Source organism: Nanorana parkeri, unplaced genomic scaffold (genome assembly GCF_000935625.1).
Source record: "Nanorana parkeri isolate BGI_ZX_2015 unplaced genomic scaffold, ASM93562v1 scaffold28, whole genome shotgun sequence".
Lineage (NCBI taxonomy): Eukaryota > Metazoa > Chordata > Amphibia > Anura > Dicroglossidae > Nanorana > Nanorana parkeri.
In genome coordinates, this window is record NW_017306296.1 from 2,703,279 (window position 1) to 2,720,501 (window position 17,223).

The 17,223-nt window shown below is 41.8% G+C and overlaps 1 protein-coding gene across 1 annotated transcript; it reads left to right on the forward strand.

Moving 5' to 3' along the window:
- Positions 1–1,766: 1,766 nt before the first annotated feature.
- LAMP5 (lysosomal associated membrane protein family member 5) lies at positions 1,767–10,180 on the forward strand. Its single transcript, XM_018566750.1, has 6 exons — positions 1,767–1,987; positions 2,174–2,346; positions 2,780–2,911; positions 3,283–3,388; positions 4,080–4,268; positions 9,428–10,180. Exons 1-6 carry the CDS (start codon positions 1,930–1,932, stop codon positions 9,604–9,606), a joined length of 837 nt encoding a protein of 278 aa, XP_018422252.1. The 5' UTR covers positions 1,767–1,929; the 3' UTR covers positions 9,607–10,180.
- The last annotated feature ends 7,043 nt before the right edge of the window (positions 10,181–17,223 follow it).

Here is a 17,223-nt window from a genome sequence, read left to right on the forward strand (position 1 = left end):
AGGTCAATGTAAATGACCAGCCTACCATACTAACTTTGTTGGCTGGAAATCCATGCAAATCCTGAAAAATGTAGATGAGCACATGCTGCAATGCCATGTAATAGAGCACCGTGTAAGAGGACCGGGCTGGCTGATACATTGTGACTCATACAGAACATGAAGCATGGAGACTGACTAAGATGAATTACTTGACACATACATCGCACTGCTCACAAATGTCAAATCCCCTGGCTTCAGTCATTGAAATGATATGTGCAGAGTGATCCATTGATTCTCAGCTGCAGGAGAAGTTACAGGCTATAGACTCCACACACATTCCTTTATGTAGATTATGGGGGGGATGAGCACCCCGCCTTTGTAGCTCTGTCACCCTTTCATGGGGGCGTCAGTGTAACTTTACACTCATCAGTCTTCCCCTTTGTCATGCACACAGACTGTGCATCAGCAATGTGAGGTAGGTCCTGCAATCTTTAAGAATGCGAATTCTTAATCATTGCACTGCATATTTCTCTCCTGAAATGTATGCCTATGAATCATACACGACCCTGATTTCATACAGACCCCATACCGAGTCCATTCAGATGATCTTACATTACAGGCTTTCATTCTATGAGCCTAGTCACTGGAGCTATGAAGAAAAAAGACCTATTGAATGAGTGATTGCTAAGCTAAAACAATAGCCTGAGACTTTCTAGATTGTGACAGAGGCATTGCTAATACTGATTTCCCTTTCATGTTCCCTTGGATACAGGAGTGAGAGGAGCTGGCTCTGCGGGCTGTTTCGGTGTCTTGGGTTGCAGAGTTCCAGAAGGAGGTGCAGCATCCTGGGCAGTTCTGTACTTCACGACAGCATATAGCGTCGCCCTGTAATAGGATTCAGCAGCCTGGACAGCGGAGTTCTGTACTTCACTACAGCATATAGTGGAGCGCCGTGATGCGATTCAGCAGCCTGGACGGTAGAGTCCTGCACTTCACGACAGCATATAGCAGAGCCCCCTAATGAGATTCAGCAGCCTGGACAGTTCTGTACTTCACGACAGCATATAGCGGAGCCCTGTAATGAGATTCAGCATCCTGGACAGCAGATTTCTGTACTTTACTACAGCATATAACGGAGCCTGTGATGAGATTCAGCAGCCTGGACAGTAGAGTCCTGCACTTCACGACAGCATACAGCGGAGCCCCCTAATGAGATTCAGCATCCTGGACAGCAGAGCCCCATAGAGTATTACAGCACTCCGTACAGAACCATATAAGACAGCACAGCACCTAGACTGTAGAGTATTACAGCACTCTGTACAGAACCACATAAGACAGTACACTACCTTGGACTGCAGAGTATTACATCACTGCACACAGAACCACATAAGACAATTCAGCACCTGGACTGCAGAGTAATACAGCACACTGTACAGTACCACATAAGACAATTCAGCAACTGGACTGCAGAGTATTACAGCACTCCGTACAGAAACACATTAGACAGACCTTGCAGGACTCCGTACACGTACAACAGAGCTACATAGGACACTGAGCACCTTGGACAGCAGAGCTCCTTTGAGCGTTAGGACACTATTGGACATTTCTGCACCTTGGAGTGTTGCTGGACTCCGAACAACAGAGCCACATAGAACATTTCAGCACCTTGGAGTGTTGCTGGACTCCGTACAACAGAGCCACATAGAACATTTCAGCACCTTGGACAGCAGAGTTCCCTATAGAGAAAGTCATACAAGACGCTTCAGCACCTTGCATAACGACCCCCTTCCCCAGCCTCTCTTCCATTATGAGGATCTGACAGATTAGTCTGATCATCATAACTGTTACATATAGCGAGCCCAAGACTGGATGAGTGGTTTCCAAGAGATACGTCTTGAGTCTTTTGGTGGCTTTTAGTATTTGTTGGGACATTGCAAAGTCTTAACAAGCATGGATTTCATAAGGAGTGCACCCATCCCAGGACTGCAAGTACTTGTTCTTCTTGTATGTAAGTAAAATAATTATTTTTCTTTGTGTGAAGGTACATAGGTGTAAGATTTATGATCTACACAGGGCAACAGGACAATGTGCCAGTATAGAGGGACATTCAGCTATGGGTTTAGTGCAGCTTGTGTGATTAGTGGCACAATTAGACAATGTGAAGGGTCAATGATCGACTTTCTTTATTTGACAGACGCTATTGGTCCAAATTTGGCAGAGCAAGAAGTGGAGAATCTTTCAGGTCTGTCCACTAATCCTGAAAAAAACATTTTCGCCATAAGAGACAATGGGACCACCTGCCTTATGGCTGAATTCTCAGCAAGGATAGTTGTTCCCTATGAAGTTCCTTCCAGTAATGAAGTAGATGTAAGTACTATAAAAAAATGTTTATACACAAAATCGTTTTAATGTTTAAAAGCCTTTTTTTTAATGTCAGCCCGAATACATTAGAATCGTAAAAGACATTTCATTGTTTTTTTTAAATTAATTTGTTAAAATTTTGATTTCTTTTTAATGCAACCAACACTACTCAGTAGGACAATGTGCAGAATGCAACAAACCAGCCAATTATAAAACCCCTTTCATCAGTTCTTTGCAGCCAGAACACTGAAATGTGATGGCTGATTGGTTGCTAAGGGTTGCTGCATCACTCTTTGTTTTATTCAGTTTTCTAGATAATTGCCAATGCAGAACCAGTGTAAGTAACATGACTTCAATTCATGAATAGTCTTATTTTAGGCTATGCAGTAACTGTAAGTAAATTATGTTCTTCAGCAGCCTTGTTGCTTATCTGTTTCAGTGGGACACGGAAGACGCTACCATCCAGCTGCCCAGAGATACTGAAATTAAAGGAAAATGCTGGAACAATGAGTCTGAACTGCATTTGTCATGGTTAGACAAATCTTACACGCTGAAGTTGTTCTTTGTCAAGGTAACTAACACTACAGCTGCTTAGGGTTCTATTATCAAATGATGAGAACTCCTAATGACACAGACATACTGCAATGCATGATTCATTATGACAACTGCCTAAGACATCAAAGTGAAATCTTTCATTACTGTGCGGATCTGTGATTACATATAGAGCTGTTTCATTCCTAGTTTTACACAATGATCCATAACAAATGAATCACATATATCACCTTGCAAGGATGCAGGGTAGTATTAACAGTTCAACCAATGGTTGCATTTAAGTCAATGGTGCAGCCAATGCTTGCATTTCAATCAATAGTTCAGTCAATGCGTATGTTTAAATCAATGGAGCAGGCAATGCTTGCTTTGAAATATCCTTTTTATTTTTAGGATGCTCAGGACTTCACAAAGTCCACCGGAAGGAGCTGGAAAATGAGCAAAGTTCAGTTTTTGTATGATCCTTCAGAGCGCACACATTTTAAAGCTGGAGCGAGACGTGAGTATGTGCAAGACTGCAGCATGTACGTGCGGTCCGCATAGACTGTAATACTACACAGTGACCGACTCATGGCTGCCCGCCAGGGGTATGCTGCATTGTTCCTCTTTATTGTTTGCTATGGAGTGTGCATGCAGCCTGAAATGCTTACTTCAAGGCCTCTACTAAGAAAAGAGGTCTGTGTAATTGGTAAAACACCACAATTACATTATTAGCACCAACAGACATAAGTGGACCCGTATGGGATAGGAGCTGTATAGCCGCAGTCAGTAGCTGAGTCATTTTGTGCGGTTGGCTGCTGACGTGACACCAACAGATGTTCACCCAATACTGCTGTGTACAATGCAGTCCTTGTCTCCCTGCCTCTGGCTTTCCCATCTGGGGCCTTCATTTCTCTGGACCTGTGCCGCTGCTAAATAAAGAATTTTTGTTATATGAATTTACACCATACACAATTTTCATGATTGTAGAAATAATATCTTAAAAACATGAATGTAAAAATGAGAATGTCATAATAAAAGGCAACAGCAAATACCCTTTTTTAACATTTCACATGCATGTTATAGCTATCTATAATGTTTCCCCATATATAAATATAAGCAACATTTTGTTTGCTTCAGAAACGATGTTCTGCTTAGCATGTTGATCTTTCATGGAACTTATGTGCGATACCGTTGTGTCAATGTTTCAGCTGGGAAGCAAACCGCTACTAGTCATCACTTGTCTCTTATGACCACACCAGTTGGAATGTCCTATGAATGTGAGGCGACTGAGAAGGTCAGCCTGGTCTCCAGTGACCAGAAGAAGATAGTGGTCTTGTTCCTGTCTGAGGTCCATATACAGCCATTTGACATTAAGAGTGACTTTGTCTTCAGCGAAGGTATAGTAATTCCTCTACAGATATAACAGGAGACATGGAGGTAGCATCAAAATATGTACTTCACCGGAACCAATAGGAGACATGTAAGAATTACACAACATAAAAAGGTAGAAATCCACTATAAGGTGAACCTATAATTAAAATGCACACTTCCTATGAACTAATAGGCCACATCCAAAAACTAGAACTATGAACATTAAACAGAGTGTTAAAAAACCCAAACTTTTTGCCATTAATGAAACATTACTGATCTTCAGCAACCTGCTCAAGCAGTCTAGACCATACGGTCTCCTGCTACCAAGGAGATATGAGGGTCAAAAAGGCTGCCCTGACATGAGATGATTCATATGATAATGGCCACATTAAGAAATATCATGTCTGTGTACATGGAGTGACCTTTGCTTACTGGCTGACCAGTAATAGTGATAAAAATTGTATAGATAACAACAAACATTTCTCAGAAACAAAAAATAAAACATAGATATATATACAATAGCATAAAAATGCATATTTTGAGTAAAACAATCATGCATATTTACTCCTTGACCCTTGTACCAAACAATTGTGCAGCCATCTTTGTTTTGCCAACTCCTGTATATTAAGGGCAGTCTTGTCCTCTTCATTGGATATTTCATTTATTTCACAATAAAAACATGAAAACGGTGGACCGAGACTTGTTATCCTGCAGCAGAAAGAAGCAGAAAGACTTGCAATTACATTTTTGCATGCCAAAATTATTTCATTTACCTAGAGGGCATGTTTTTCCCATTAAAACTAGAATTACAATGTAAGAGGACTCCAGGGCTCTGTCATTGATACTAAGGTAGCAAGTTATACCAGCATGAGTTTGGTCAGTTGAATGGAGAGCAACTGTACGACTTCAACGGTCCTTTCACTTCCATGAGTGCTGCTTAGTAAGTTATTTGCCACTAAATAAAGTATTTTTGTAATTATTATATTTGTAAAACCTTCACAATTATAAAGATTAAATGTTCAGATTCTTACATAAGTTCAGTTATGACATCTTTTAAAGATGCATACACAGTAGATGAGTCAGCGCCCACCTATTGCAGATATATCAAGTTTGAATGGGTTGATCCCTAAGGACCCATTCACACTTTTAAGTTTTAGTGTATAGTTTGCCTTATGCATTTTTCTATTATAATCAATGGAAATGTATGTTAACATAAATGTGCATTATAATTCACATCAGCATGCATTAATGCATACATTCTGCATCATGATGTGCATTGACATTTATTTTAATGCATGTTAAAATGTGTTTACATGTTTTTTTATGAGCATCTAATAATGTCAATAAAAACACATTGGCAAAAGTGCAGGTTTGCAGGTATTACCCAGCCTTAATGTTTATACTGTATACTGTGTGTAATAATATGGTGTAAATTACAAAGTCCTTTGCCACGACATATGATCTTGTTGTTCGCAAGTATATGGAACACAATGGTGTTTCTGTAGTTGGCATACATCTTCTGCCGTACTAGAGATGTGTTTAATCTCGGCACAGTGTTTACTCTAGGTTAAGTCTCATTTTCACTGCAGACAAATACCTGAATAAAGGGTCTAGGATATGTAATTATGTGATTATAGGACAGGACATATACTGTATAGTGATGATTGGTCTCTAGGCTGTAGCAAGCGCTCTATTCTACAGCTAAATAAAGATATACATTATTACTAGGGATGCACCAATACTGTTTTTTCGTTACCGAGTACGAATACCGATATTTTTTTTTCAGTACACACCAATACCGAATACCGATACCGGCATCAGTGAGCCCAAATTTTCTGGAAGCCGGGTGGCAGGTCATGACCCACCACCTGGCTTCCTGATTGCCTGAAAGGCAGTGTTCTATCGAAAAGAACACTGGCTTCACTTCCCACGATACTGCAAGGCAGCTATGCTTCCTGACCAATCAGGAGATGGGGCGGCGAGTCATGATGTGCCGCTTGGTATCCTGAGTGGTCAGGAAGCCAGGCTGCCTAGCAACAAGTGAAGCCGGCTTCCTAGCCAATCAAGAAGCCGGGAGGTGGGCCATGACATGCCACCTGGCTTCCTGATTGGCTAGGAAGCTGGCTACACTTGTTGCTAGGCAGCCTGACTTCCTGACCAATCAGGAAGCTGGGGAGCGGGCCATGACGTGCATTAATGTATATTTATAGGCTTGGTTGCAGTAATCAGATATATTTTACATGTTTACCTTAAGTAAATCAATCTTTGAAAAGAAGAATATACATCCCCATTAAGTTTTGATTGTGAATCAAATGTTGTGTTGGAGCACTAATTTGCCAAGTCGAATGATACTAGTAAACATATTGAAATCCAACTCAAAACATTTATTTTTTATTTAAAATTAGGAAAGGTCAAAATGTGTACATTTATTTTTTCCACAGTTTCTCCTCACTTCCTAATGGAGTAGCCAAGTTGTCCCTGAGACAAAAAAGTTAGACAGATACAGACATAAATAAAAGGCTACCGGTGGTTCTAGTCCTGATTCATTGTACCAAGAAAAGTGTTTTTATTGTTCTTTGTCCCGGTTGGATATTTTTTCCCAATTTCTTGTGCTTGTGACAACATTGCCACAGGGACAGGAAGTGAAGCGAAGTCTCCCCAATGGGGCCTTAAAGAAGAACTGCAAGGGTTAAGTGTTCATTTTGTCTAGAGGGCCCAAATAAAGCTGTATTACTCAACTAATTACCACCAACTTCCTCCCCACAGTCTCTTCTCCCCTGGGCTACAACAGTCTAAGGACAACTGATGTCTTCACGTTTTATGCAGGTCCATTGAGCTGCATTAGACGTGAGGATGCAAACGGACATTTCATAGCCAGAGCGGAGGGAGAGGGAGGTGAGCGCTGACTGCTGACCAGGACTGAGGATCAGTAAGTAAAACAGCTTTATTTGAGCCCCCTGGACAAAACAAGCACTTACCCCTTGCAGTGCTGGGGGTAGCCCAACGGCAAGGGTACGTTTTTTCTTTACTCTGAGTTCTTCTTTAAACAGCAGCAAAGGTTTAACCCTTGTCTAAACTATCAAAAATTGTTGGCTTCTGTTTGAAAGCTGAACTTCAGGCACAAAAAATATAAAGTGTGATGCATAGAATGGGTTCTAGCTTACATTTACTGAAGTTTCCCAACACAATGGTTCTTGTTGGAAATAGAAATATCCCATCATTTGAAATTGATTCTTCTAAGGCATTTTCTGTTATGGCTACTAGTCACCTTTAGGGCTTGCATGTGTCCTGGGTGACTAATACCCACCCCACTTCCCAGCTTTCTCTAGGCAGTGCTGACATCAGCACTGCTTTGTTTAGGAGTTTTCCTTTAGTGAAGTACAGCAGGCTTTCTCAGAGTTCAGTTCAAAAGTATATGTATATGTAAGTATATGTAAATGGCTACAATTTTATATAAGCGTTATTATGTTATTATGTTATTATGTCGTTGTTTTCAATCATTTTTAATCTGCAGTTTTCATTAAAAGAACAGAATATGATCCTGCCATAAAGGTTCTTTAGTTTTTGGGGCTCAGCTATCTTCTAGTTTTGCTCATGCACTGACACCCTATCACATGCTCCTCTTTTGAGACTACAATCGGCTGTGCCGACACACACATAACACAGGCATGGTCCACCGTTGTCACTATCTGGAAGCCAGTCAAGAGGAAAGATTTAGGGCTAGCTCACACCAGCCCCAGTGCGTCCTGGCCTGATTGGTGCCGGAACGCACAGGATCGCATTCCGGCCGGCTCACTTTGTTTTGGGGTGGGAAATCGCCCACTCAGGAAAGCGTGGCACATCAGTGCCTGCGTTGTGGTCCAGTGCAGTCAGAAAAAATAGTGCGTGCAGCATTTTTTCTGCCTGCACCGGAATGCAGGCACGGATGTGCCAAGCGTTCCGGTGCGGGCAATCGCACTGCAGTCTGAGGGCGTGGCTGCGGTGCCATTGACTTAAATGCACCGCAGCCATGCCCCCTCCCGCCCCAAAACAAAGTGAGCCAGCCAGAATGCGATCCAGTGCATTCCGGCACCAATCGGGCCGTAACGCACTGGGGTTGGTATAAGCTAGCCCTTGTAGCCAATGCTGAAGCAAGTACATGTAGACAGGAAGGGGCTTAAAAAATCTGAAGGAGATCAGCAACACTGAGATGCAAGGAAGGGTGAAAGCGTGAAAAAAGTTAAAAGCAGTAATTCATGACAAAAAAAATGGTGATTGTTGATGTTACACAATGCTCTGCTACATGGAGGCTGATTTACTAAAGGAGTTGAAAGTCTTCACGTAACTAATTATGTAACTATTCATTTTAGTTATCCATTAATGCAAAACACATCTTTCAATTCAAAGTTAACAGAAATTTTCTTTTCACCTGATTGGATAATGAAAGTGAATAATAACACAATTTTTGGATGATTCTCAACTTCTTCAGTAAATCAGCCTTGCTCTCTATGTAAAGTTACCCCCCTTTCCCCTTCTCAACCACTTAATACTCACCTCTCTAGTATTTCTGGGTGTAGGGGGACATGTAATCCTCTCCCATGATGCCAAGTTTTAGACCTGATAACGGTAACATGGGCAGAAGTATGTAGCTTCATTTCATGGCTCGCTCTGAGCTTCAGAGTAATAAAAGATACGTCACCAGCACACACAGGTTCAGGATGCAAACTTAATCCAATTTATTGCAAATATGTCACGTAGGTCATGCAGCCAATGTTTCGGGTCACACAGGGTCCCTACCTCACGGCGACACAGTGATTTCTCTTTCATAACTCAGGGGATTCACTGCTGTTGTCAAGCATCACCCTATCCAAACTGGTCACAGCATTGTATGGATTGCAGGTGGTCCCTTTATGGCTTTGAGCTTCAATGGCAGCTATCACTGGGTATATTGACAGCAGTAGCTGCAATGGCAGGGGAGCTCTGGACAGGTGAGTAAGAAGTAGTTGGAAGAGGCCACTTTGCATTCACTTTTTCCTGAAAGAGCAAGGTGGCAGTGGCCCTTTTGGTACCCCTATGCACAGACATCATGTGGTATATATTGTATGTGGTATAGACTAAAAATAGCATAGGAATGCTGGTATACTATCAGCAACTACAGAGTGGTGTTACCTTCCTTATCTTACCATTCCTTCCTTTTTCATTCCAGAGTACAAATGCCTCACTGATCAGAGAAAACAGCTGGAAGAAACCCTGCCTCTTATTTTAGGCTTAATCCTGGGACTAGCCATTGTCATCATTCTAGCTGTCTACCACATTCATCATAAGATGACAGCCAATCAAGTGCAAATTCCTCAAGACCGATCTCTGTACAAGCACATGGGATAAGCAAAGACTTCAAGTATAAAATGCAAAGCATACTGACCATCAGGTAGAGAGGCCAAAAGCACTTTGTCTTCCTGTAAATGACATCCATTTCCCTTTTTATCTGTGATCTTCTTTTTGCACTGGAAACAAGTATTGTGCCATAGTATTCCAGTGTAGAACACGTGCCAGCATCAGCGTATAACTTATTTGAATCATGATTTTTAAATGCCTGGTTTCTATGACCTTAAAATGCTTCTAAGTCTTGAATGACACATATTTGCACATATCACCTAAGATCCTCTCGTGTAGAACCTATGCATGTTTAATATTTATAACAAGCTTAACTCTATAAAGAGAACCTATAAATATTGTTAAATAATATAAAGCTTTAGATTCTATTTTCTAAGGACAATTCTAAACACCAAAATTGTCACACAATGTGCTTTTCTACAATACGTATTGAACGCTGACATTAAAGCCAATTGAAACTTTCCTGTTATGACAATTATTTGAGCAAGTAGCTGGGGCATGCTGTATGTTGTATTAGTGTTACAATCACATTGTATAAAATACAAAGCTCTGATTACTATGTATTTCTCTTCTTTTGTAAATATGTGACGTAAAATATGATTGTGTCAGTCAGCTGCAACTGGATTGAATTTGCAGCAGAACTGAATTTGATGCCTAGCTCACCAATAATACATTTAAAGAGAACATCAGGTAGAAATTTTACTAACCCTTGCTATGGGGCTACACCCACACTGCAAGGGTTTACCTGGGGTCCTTTCTGCTGCAGAGGTCTAGGAGTCCACAAGTCTTCAAGTCCAATACAGCGTATTGGATGTGGGGACGCTGAGGGACATTGCAGGAGGAGGAGGAGAAGAGAGGCTGGAGTGAGCTGTGCTGGCTCGTAGGTTTGGATGAGTATAGTTTTTTTTTACCCTAGGCAAAAACAAGCAGTTAACCCTTGCAGTACGGGGGTAGCCCCACTGCAAGGGTTAAAATGTCTTCTTCTTTAAAGCTGAATTTCAGGCAGATATAAAATACAAAAATGAATGCAGCTCTGTCTTTTTTCCCCACATCATTTAATGTATTGTGTTAAATGCCAGCAGTGTAAGTACCTGAAATTGGCTTTGTATGAGCCTCTCGCAGCTGAGCTACGACTGGAGGAAGCAGCGCAAGGAGTAATCAGCCGGGGCATGCTCATAGAAAGGAGAGAGCAGAGTGTCAAAGAGATTAGTTCATCAGTTTGCTGCATCTCCTTTTACTGTCCAGTCACATACCAGGAGAAGGACACCAGTAAGTGTTATTGTACTGCAGCATGTAAATATCAGCTCTGCCCTGCCAGACAGGACTGTGCTTTGTGACAGAGCTGTGGAAACCCAAGGATTGGATGGACCGAAACACAAATCCTTTTGCAAGTAGAATAGATATCATATACAATATGTATTTCACATTTACAGTATATTGAGCTCAGCTTTATAGGAAATCTGTTATTAAAAATATGGAGGCTTCTATTACAGACCTTTTCTTCAAAAAAATCTGGTTGTGTGGCTATCGTGCTTATGTTCTGGCTTTAATACCTTCCGAGTCACTGATCTGAAACAAGTATGTAGATGAGGAGTTCTGACTTCATTTGCTGCAGAATTGTGCTGAATGAGTGGCTCAGAATGTTTTTTAGGCAGAACCAGCCAGACGAATAACATTCCATATATTTTCCAGGACAGGTTTTATTTATTTCCATCACAATATATGCACATGTTATGTTCCAAAGTGACCCGTACAGAAGATAAACAAGTATTAAAGGAGAACTACGGGGTTAGGGCTTTTCCCCATAGTTCTCCTTAGGGTAATGGGAGGACACAAACTAGCGTCCGCCCGTCACCCTAAGCTCAGTATACCGCAAACTAGATTACTGTCAAGATCCACCCAGCTGCGGGATTGACAGCTGGCTCTGCCTATCCAGAGGCAGAGCCAGCTGTGCCCGCCCCCTCACCCGTCCGTTCCGCCAGTCAGCGCTGGAGGATCGGACAGGGGAGGAATCCCTTCAGGGAGCCGTGAGTGACAGTCACGGCTCTCTGCAGGGATAGATCGAGAATTGAGCAAGCGACGCTATGTGTTCGCTCACTTCCCGATCTATTGAGCCGACCTATGACAGTTTCATTGTCACACGTCGGCTCGAACTATGAGGTTAAGTGAAAATCACTCACCTCATAGTTCTCCTTTAAAAGTGTTTCTGAACTCGGCTGTAGATCCTCAAATCATCTCTGTTTTGGTGCCGACACTGTCCTTCCTTCTGGAGGGGGGGGCTACTTTTGTTGCCCATGGTCCCTGTGTTGTAAAGTAGCCAATGCTCCAAGCTCACTCCCATGATGGACTACAATCTCAATACTAATTAAAAGCTAAATGTGAGATTGTAGTACATCATGGGAGTGAGCTTGGAGTGGTGGCTACTTTACAACACACACAGGGACCATGGGGAACAAAAGTAGTCACCCTCCAGAAGGAAGGACAGTGTCAGCACCAATTCAAATATGATTTGAGGCTCTACAGCATATTGATACACAAAAAGGATACATTTGTGTTAATAGTTAAGGTGCTTGAATGTATTGTTAAGATTTACCTCCTGAGTTAAGTGTCACACCCAGCGCAGGCGCACACCAGAAACCCAGCACAGGACAATGGCACCTAAAGACCTCTGAGACTGTTGTCACTGAGACAAGTGTTCCCATGTGAATATTTGTCTTCTACTTCTGACCAAGTGACAACTCAACATTTTAGATGTTCCCATTATTTTTTGTTTCAGTTGTCACCACCACAATGAGAGAGAGTGAGTCTCTCAAGCCTCACAGGGGTTTTACCTTTCTCTACCATATCCAAAATGAAAGAAATGGCTTTAGTAATGCTCCAACTTCCACATAATTGAATGTTATAACATTGAATAACATGACAATAGTCAGCACAGAATATCTGTAAGGCTTTTGGGTCTGTTGTCTGCTGGATGCCTAAATAGACCCTGTGAGGTTTTCAAATAAATAAAACCGGCATCCCCCGCATTAGAGGATATAACATACTCACCTTTCCAGCTGCCAGCCAGGTCTCCTATCACCTCTCCATCCCAGTAATAAACCCTCCATCAGTCTCCTTGGCATTCAACACTCCCAGGAGTGGTGGATGTCTGTGTCCCTCAGCACACCACCATCGGTGCTGTAATGGAGAGGTGGTAGGAGACAGAGGCTACAAGAAAGGTGAGTATACTGCTTTTACTATTGCGGAGGAGCACATTTTGATCCCCATTAATGGTACACAGCTTTTACAGCCAAAAAAGACTTCCTAAACTAACATGCAGAAGACGTAAATAGCCCATTTCCATGGCATATTAAGAGGTGTTGCATTTTAGCTGACATTATCTTTCACCTGGTGTATGCAAAAAAAATAAAATAATGTAAAGGTAAAATATAACAGTTTCCAAAGGCTTGAAGAAACCATTTCTTATGAAGATTTTCTTCTTAAAGCAGAACTATGAGGTGAGTGAAAATCTCATCCTCATAGTTCGAGCACGATGTGTGACAGTGAAACTGTGACACGCTGGCTCAATAGGGAAGTGAGCGAACACATACCGTTGCTCGCTCACTTACTTCTCGATCATCTCCCTGCAGAGAGCTGTCAATGTCAGTCACGGCTCTCTGCAGGGATTCCCCCCTCCCGCTCCGATCCTCCAGCGCTGACTAGAGGAACAGACAGGGAGGGGGTGGGTACAGCTGGCTCTGCCTCTAGATAGGCAGAGCCGGCTGTCACTCACGCAGCTGGGTGGATCTCGACAGTAATGTCGGGATCCGTCCCTGCTGCGGCGGTCTTCGTATAACCGCGAGCTGTAGTTCGCGATATACTGAGCTTTGGGTCATGGCAAGGCGCTAGTATAAGTCCTCCCATGACCCTAAAGAGAACTATGGGGAAAACACTTACCCCATAGTTCTCTTTTAATGTATCCATTGATCATGCCTTGCAGACAGTAGTAAGCTCCATGGTTGAAGATCTGGGAACCTTACAATTGAAGGTGGATTCTGGATTCCAGGTTTTTAAAGAGAAGAGGAAGTAATCTGGGATATACAACTTTAGCAGATCCTTCATATACAGTGGTACCTTTTTCACGAACCCTTCTGTTCGCGAACAATTCCCCCACACTATAATGTATTGCTGGGACTTGTAGTCCTACATAGTTGGAGCTATTCTGCATTACTGTATAATCATCATACATCAATGCAGAATACCACAAGTCCCAGCAATACATTATAATAAAAGTCAGTTATGCAGAATACCAATACACTAGCAAGGGGGGCCCTCTTCTTCCTCGCTGGGCCCCCCCAAGTGGCGGAACGCCAGGGCCCGGTTGCAATTGCGACCGCTGCGACCCTGGTAGTTCCGCCAGTGCTGGCAAGTATAATACGTGTCTTTATTGCTGATCCAAGTAGGGAGATTCACTCTCTCACTTTGTCCTGATGACCACTGTCTCTGGAACTGAAACAACAGAAGCATCCAAAAATTTGATTTGTCACCAGAACAGGATTAGAGGGGGATTCTTCCTACAAGGTCGCTTGGTCCAGGGACAGCTGTCCAAGAGGGGATTTCCCTCATTTTGGAGAAATCTCCTCTGTTTTCCTGTTGTGGCTACAGGACAGGAAGTGAAGGGAAGTCTTCCCAGTGGGACACATTTCCTGACCGAGGTTTCCTGAAACATGTTATCGAAACTTCTGGGAGAAAAAGATGGCAATCTGGGAGAACAGCTGACTCTATGCAATCATGAACAGAGCACAAACACTTTTTTGCTTGGTTTGAGGTTTCTTTATATTTTAGCTAATTGTGTTCCAAGTGGTTGCACCCATAGTGAAACATACTGCAACCTAATAAAAGGGCACAGCTAAGCCATTAACCACCACTGAATTTTAATGCAAAATTATTATTAAGGCATAAATATCACTTAGAACTACTAGCATCATTCAATAGCCAGTAGCATAATAATAACAAAATAATAATAATAATACACCAAGCACATGTGGAGTCTTCAGAGAATGTTTTTTTTTTTCTTTCCCCTCCCCCACTTATAGCCACATTTCTACAAAGCAGTTGCTTCAAAAATTTCAGTTCCAACATAGACATAAGTAAAACATAAAAATGTAGATCCATTGCTTTACTCACCTGATGCTTTAAGAGGAGGTGGTGGGGGGAGATTGCTTCTTTAGGGCTGCTTCTTTAGGGCAAAGTGGTGGCAGGGCCCCACAAAGCAGGGACAAGGAACATTTCCATTTCTTTGGCCAAAGTACCAGACCAATCCAGTCATAACACACAAAGGCAATTATTGACTTACAAAGCCTGCATCATCTTCCTGCCAGGCACACAGTAGTCAGTATTCTGCCAGCATGTGCCCTCTTCCTTTTCCTCCACTAATATCACCATACCCCTGCAAACTGCCCACAAGGAGTCAGCAGAAAGATTTGAACACTCTGTTCTGGCTTGCTGCAGGAAAAGTCATAAGCAGGGAGTGCTCTAAAGGTAAACTGGCAGTGACAAAGGGAGTAAAGAGAATAAGCTGGGCACGGAGGTTGGTAGGTGGGTTCAATGCCTGTCATTTCTACACATCTGTGTTTGAGGGCTGAAACTGCGATTTTTATTAAAAAAAGAGTAGCCTGTGCCTTATTTCTTTGCATTTGGGCTTGTAGCGGCTGGCAAACTGTACTACAGCTGGTCCGTTTTTACACAGCTGCAACTGAGGGTGATGCTCAAACTAAAAAAGCTGCCTGTGCCTTGTATCTCTACATTTAGATTTGTCGCTGCAGCCAAACGATATCTGAGGGTTGTAGACCTAATATGTTTGGAAATTTGGGAATGCAAGAAATGCACAATGGTCATATTAAGTGTTTTATGTACTGCTACATAAAAAGGAGCTCACAATATGTGCCATCAAACTGTAGGGCTACTGGCTAATTTTTACCCAATCATACCTGAGGCTTTAGCCCTATTTTTTGAAAAGACACTTCCCTGTGGCCTTCCACCATGTGCTGTGGTCTGATGTTGCTGTTACTTCCACTGGTCAAAGTAGTCCCAGTACTGTTTGGTAAAAACACGAATGGCGCTGCTAAACTACCAGAGAAGGCATTGCTAACTGATTTGAATAAAATAAAAGTAGATTGCGATGTTGCTTCCGTCTATCATGAGTGCTTCACTGAACTGTGAGCAAAGCTAATTTTGGCTGGTTTGTTCACAACTTTATCTTTCTTGAGTCAAGACAGTCAATCCTAATATTACTGCAGTTGATTGGGTTAGTGCCTTTAGATATAGAAAATACTAATTATAGAATTTAGAGTTAATCAATGTGAGTATGAAAGTTGAAGATTTCCAGATCCAAGGGCTAAGAATAGCTTATGATTTGCTTGTGGGGTTTCTTATGAGAAGATATTACGACCAAGAGAAAACTGATAACCTGAAATAATTGCAATTTTAAAGATTTGTTAAATTCAGCAATATGGTGGTGCTGAGATCTTAAAAATAAATGTCTGCATTCCCAGGACACAAGAAAATGTAATTGTTTCTTTCAAGAGAGAAATGTGCAGGGTTTCTTAATCAGCCACCTGTCATGTGATGGATACAATCCACTGCACACATATAGCGGAGAACAAGGGAAATGCTTATGTCAGCAGTTTCTCTTATGTCTGCCTAATGTACCAATAATCACAAACTGATCTTCTGCGTCAGCCCTTCAAGTGCTGTGAGACCTAAATGTTCATTGCCAATAATGAAATATATGCTGTGTTCTTGCATTCAGTAACTTTTCTGTTTCTGTTCATGGTCTAAACATTTTTTAATGGCGTTTTCTTTTTTATTAGAAAATCACCAAAATAGTTTACAACACACAACACTACAACAATGGACACCTGTTGGTTGTGTTATCCACAGATTTCTCACATCAATTTGAAATTCAATGCACAAGGTCTCCCGATTCTCATCCATGTTCTTGGTTTGCTTCTGACTGTTGTGTTGCTGCTGTTTTTGTAATAAAAACAAAATCCCAAAAAGTCTGACTCCTGGCTATTTTTCTTTTTAATATGGCCCCCCAGGCAGTGTTTAAAAAAAAAAAAACTCAAGTTGCGAAACGGAGCTGTCTCCTACTGTACCTTATGCCTCCACTCCAAGACATCTTCAGTTTTCCAGAGGTAATGGTGACTGGTGATGCCCTGTGATGTCCAGCAATACATGAACTCGTGGGAAGAACCACATTGTATAGTGGGTGAGGAGGTATTCAACACACCAAGAAGTGTACCTTGTAGGCAATGGATTTTTGTGTGCATAGCATATGCAAATTAAGTTAAAAACCTCGCTGGCCCACCCCAGTGTAAGCTAAATACTTAACTTTATCCTCCGCTGGTGACACAGGGGGTCCACTCAAATCCTTCAGTCTGTGACTTCTCTGAACAATACCTAAATGGATAATCTATTCAGTTTTACATACACATGTAAATGAGATCAGCTTAATGTAAAATATCTTATCAATGTATACTGTAGTTTGTAATTATACATGTATACAGGGGAATCCACATTTCCTAAGTACATACTCTTTGCAGTGCTGCGCGATGGTTGTACTTT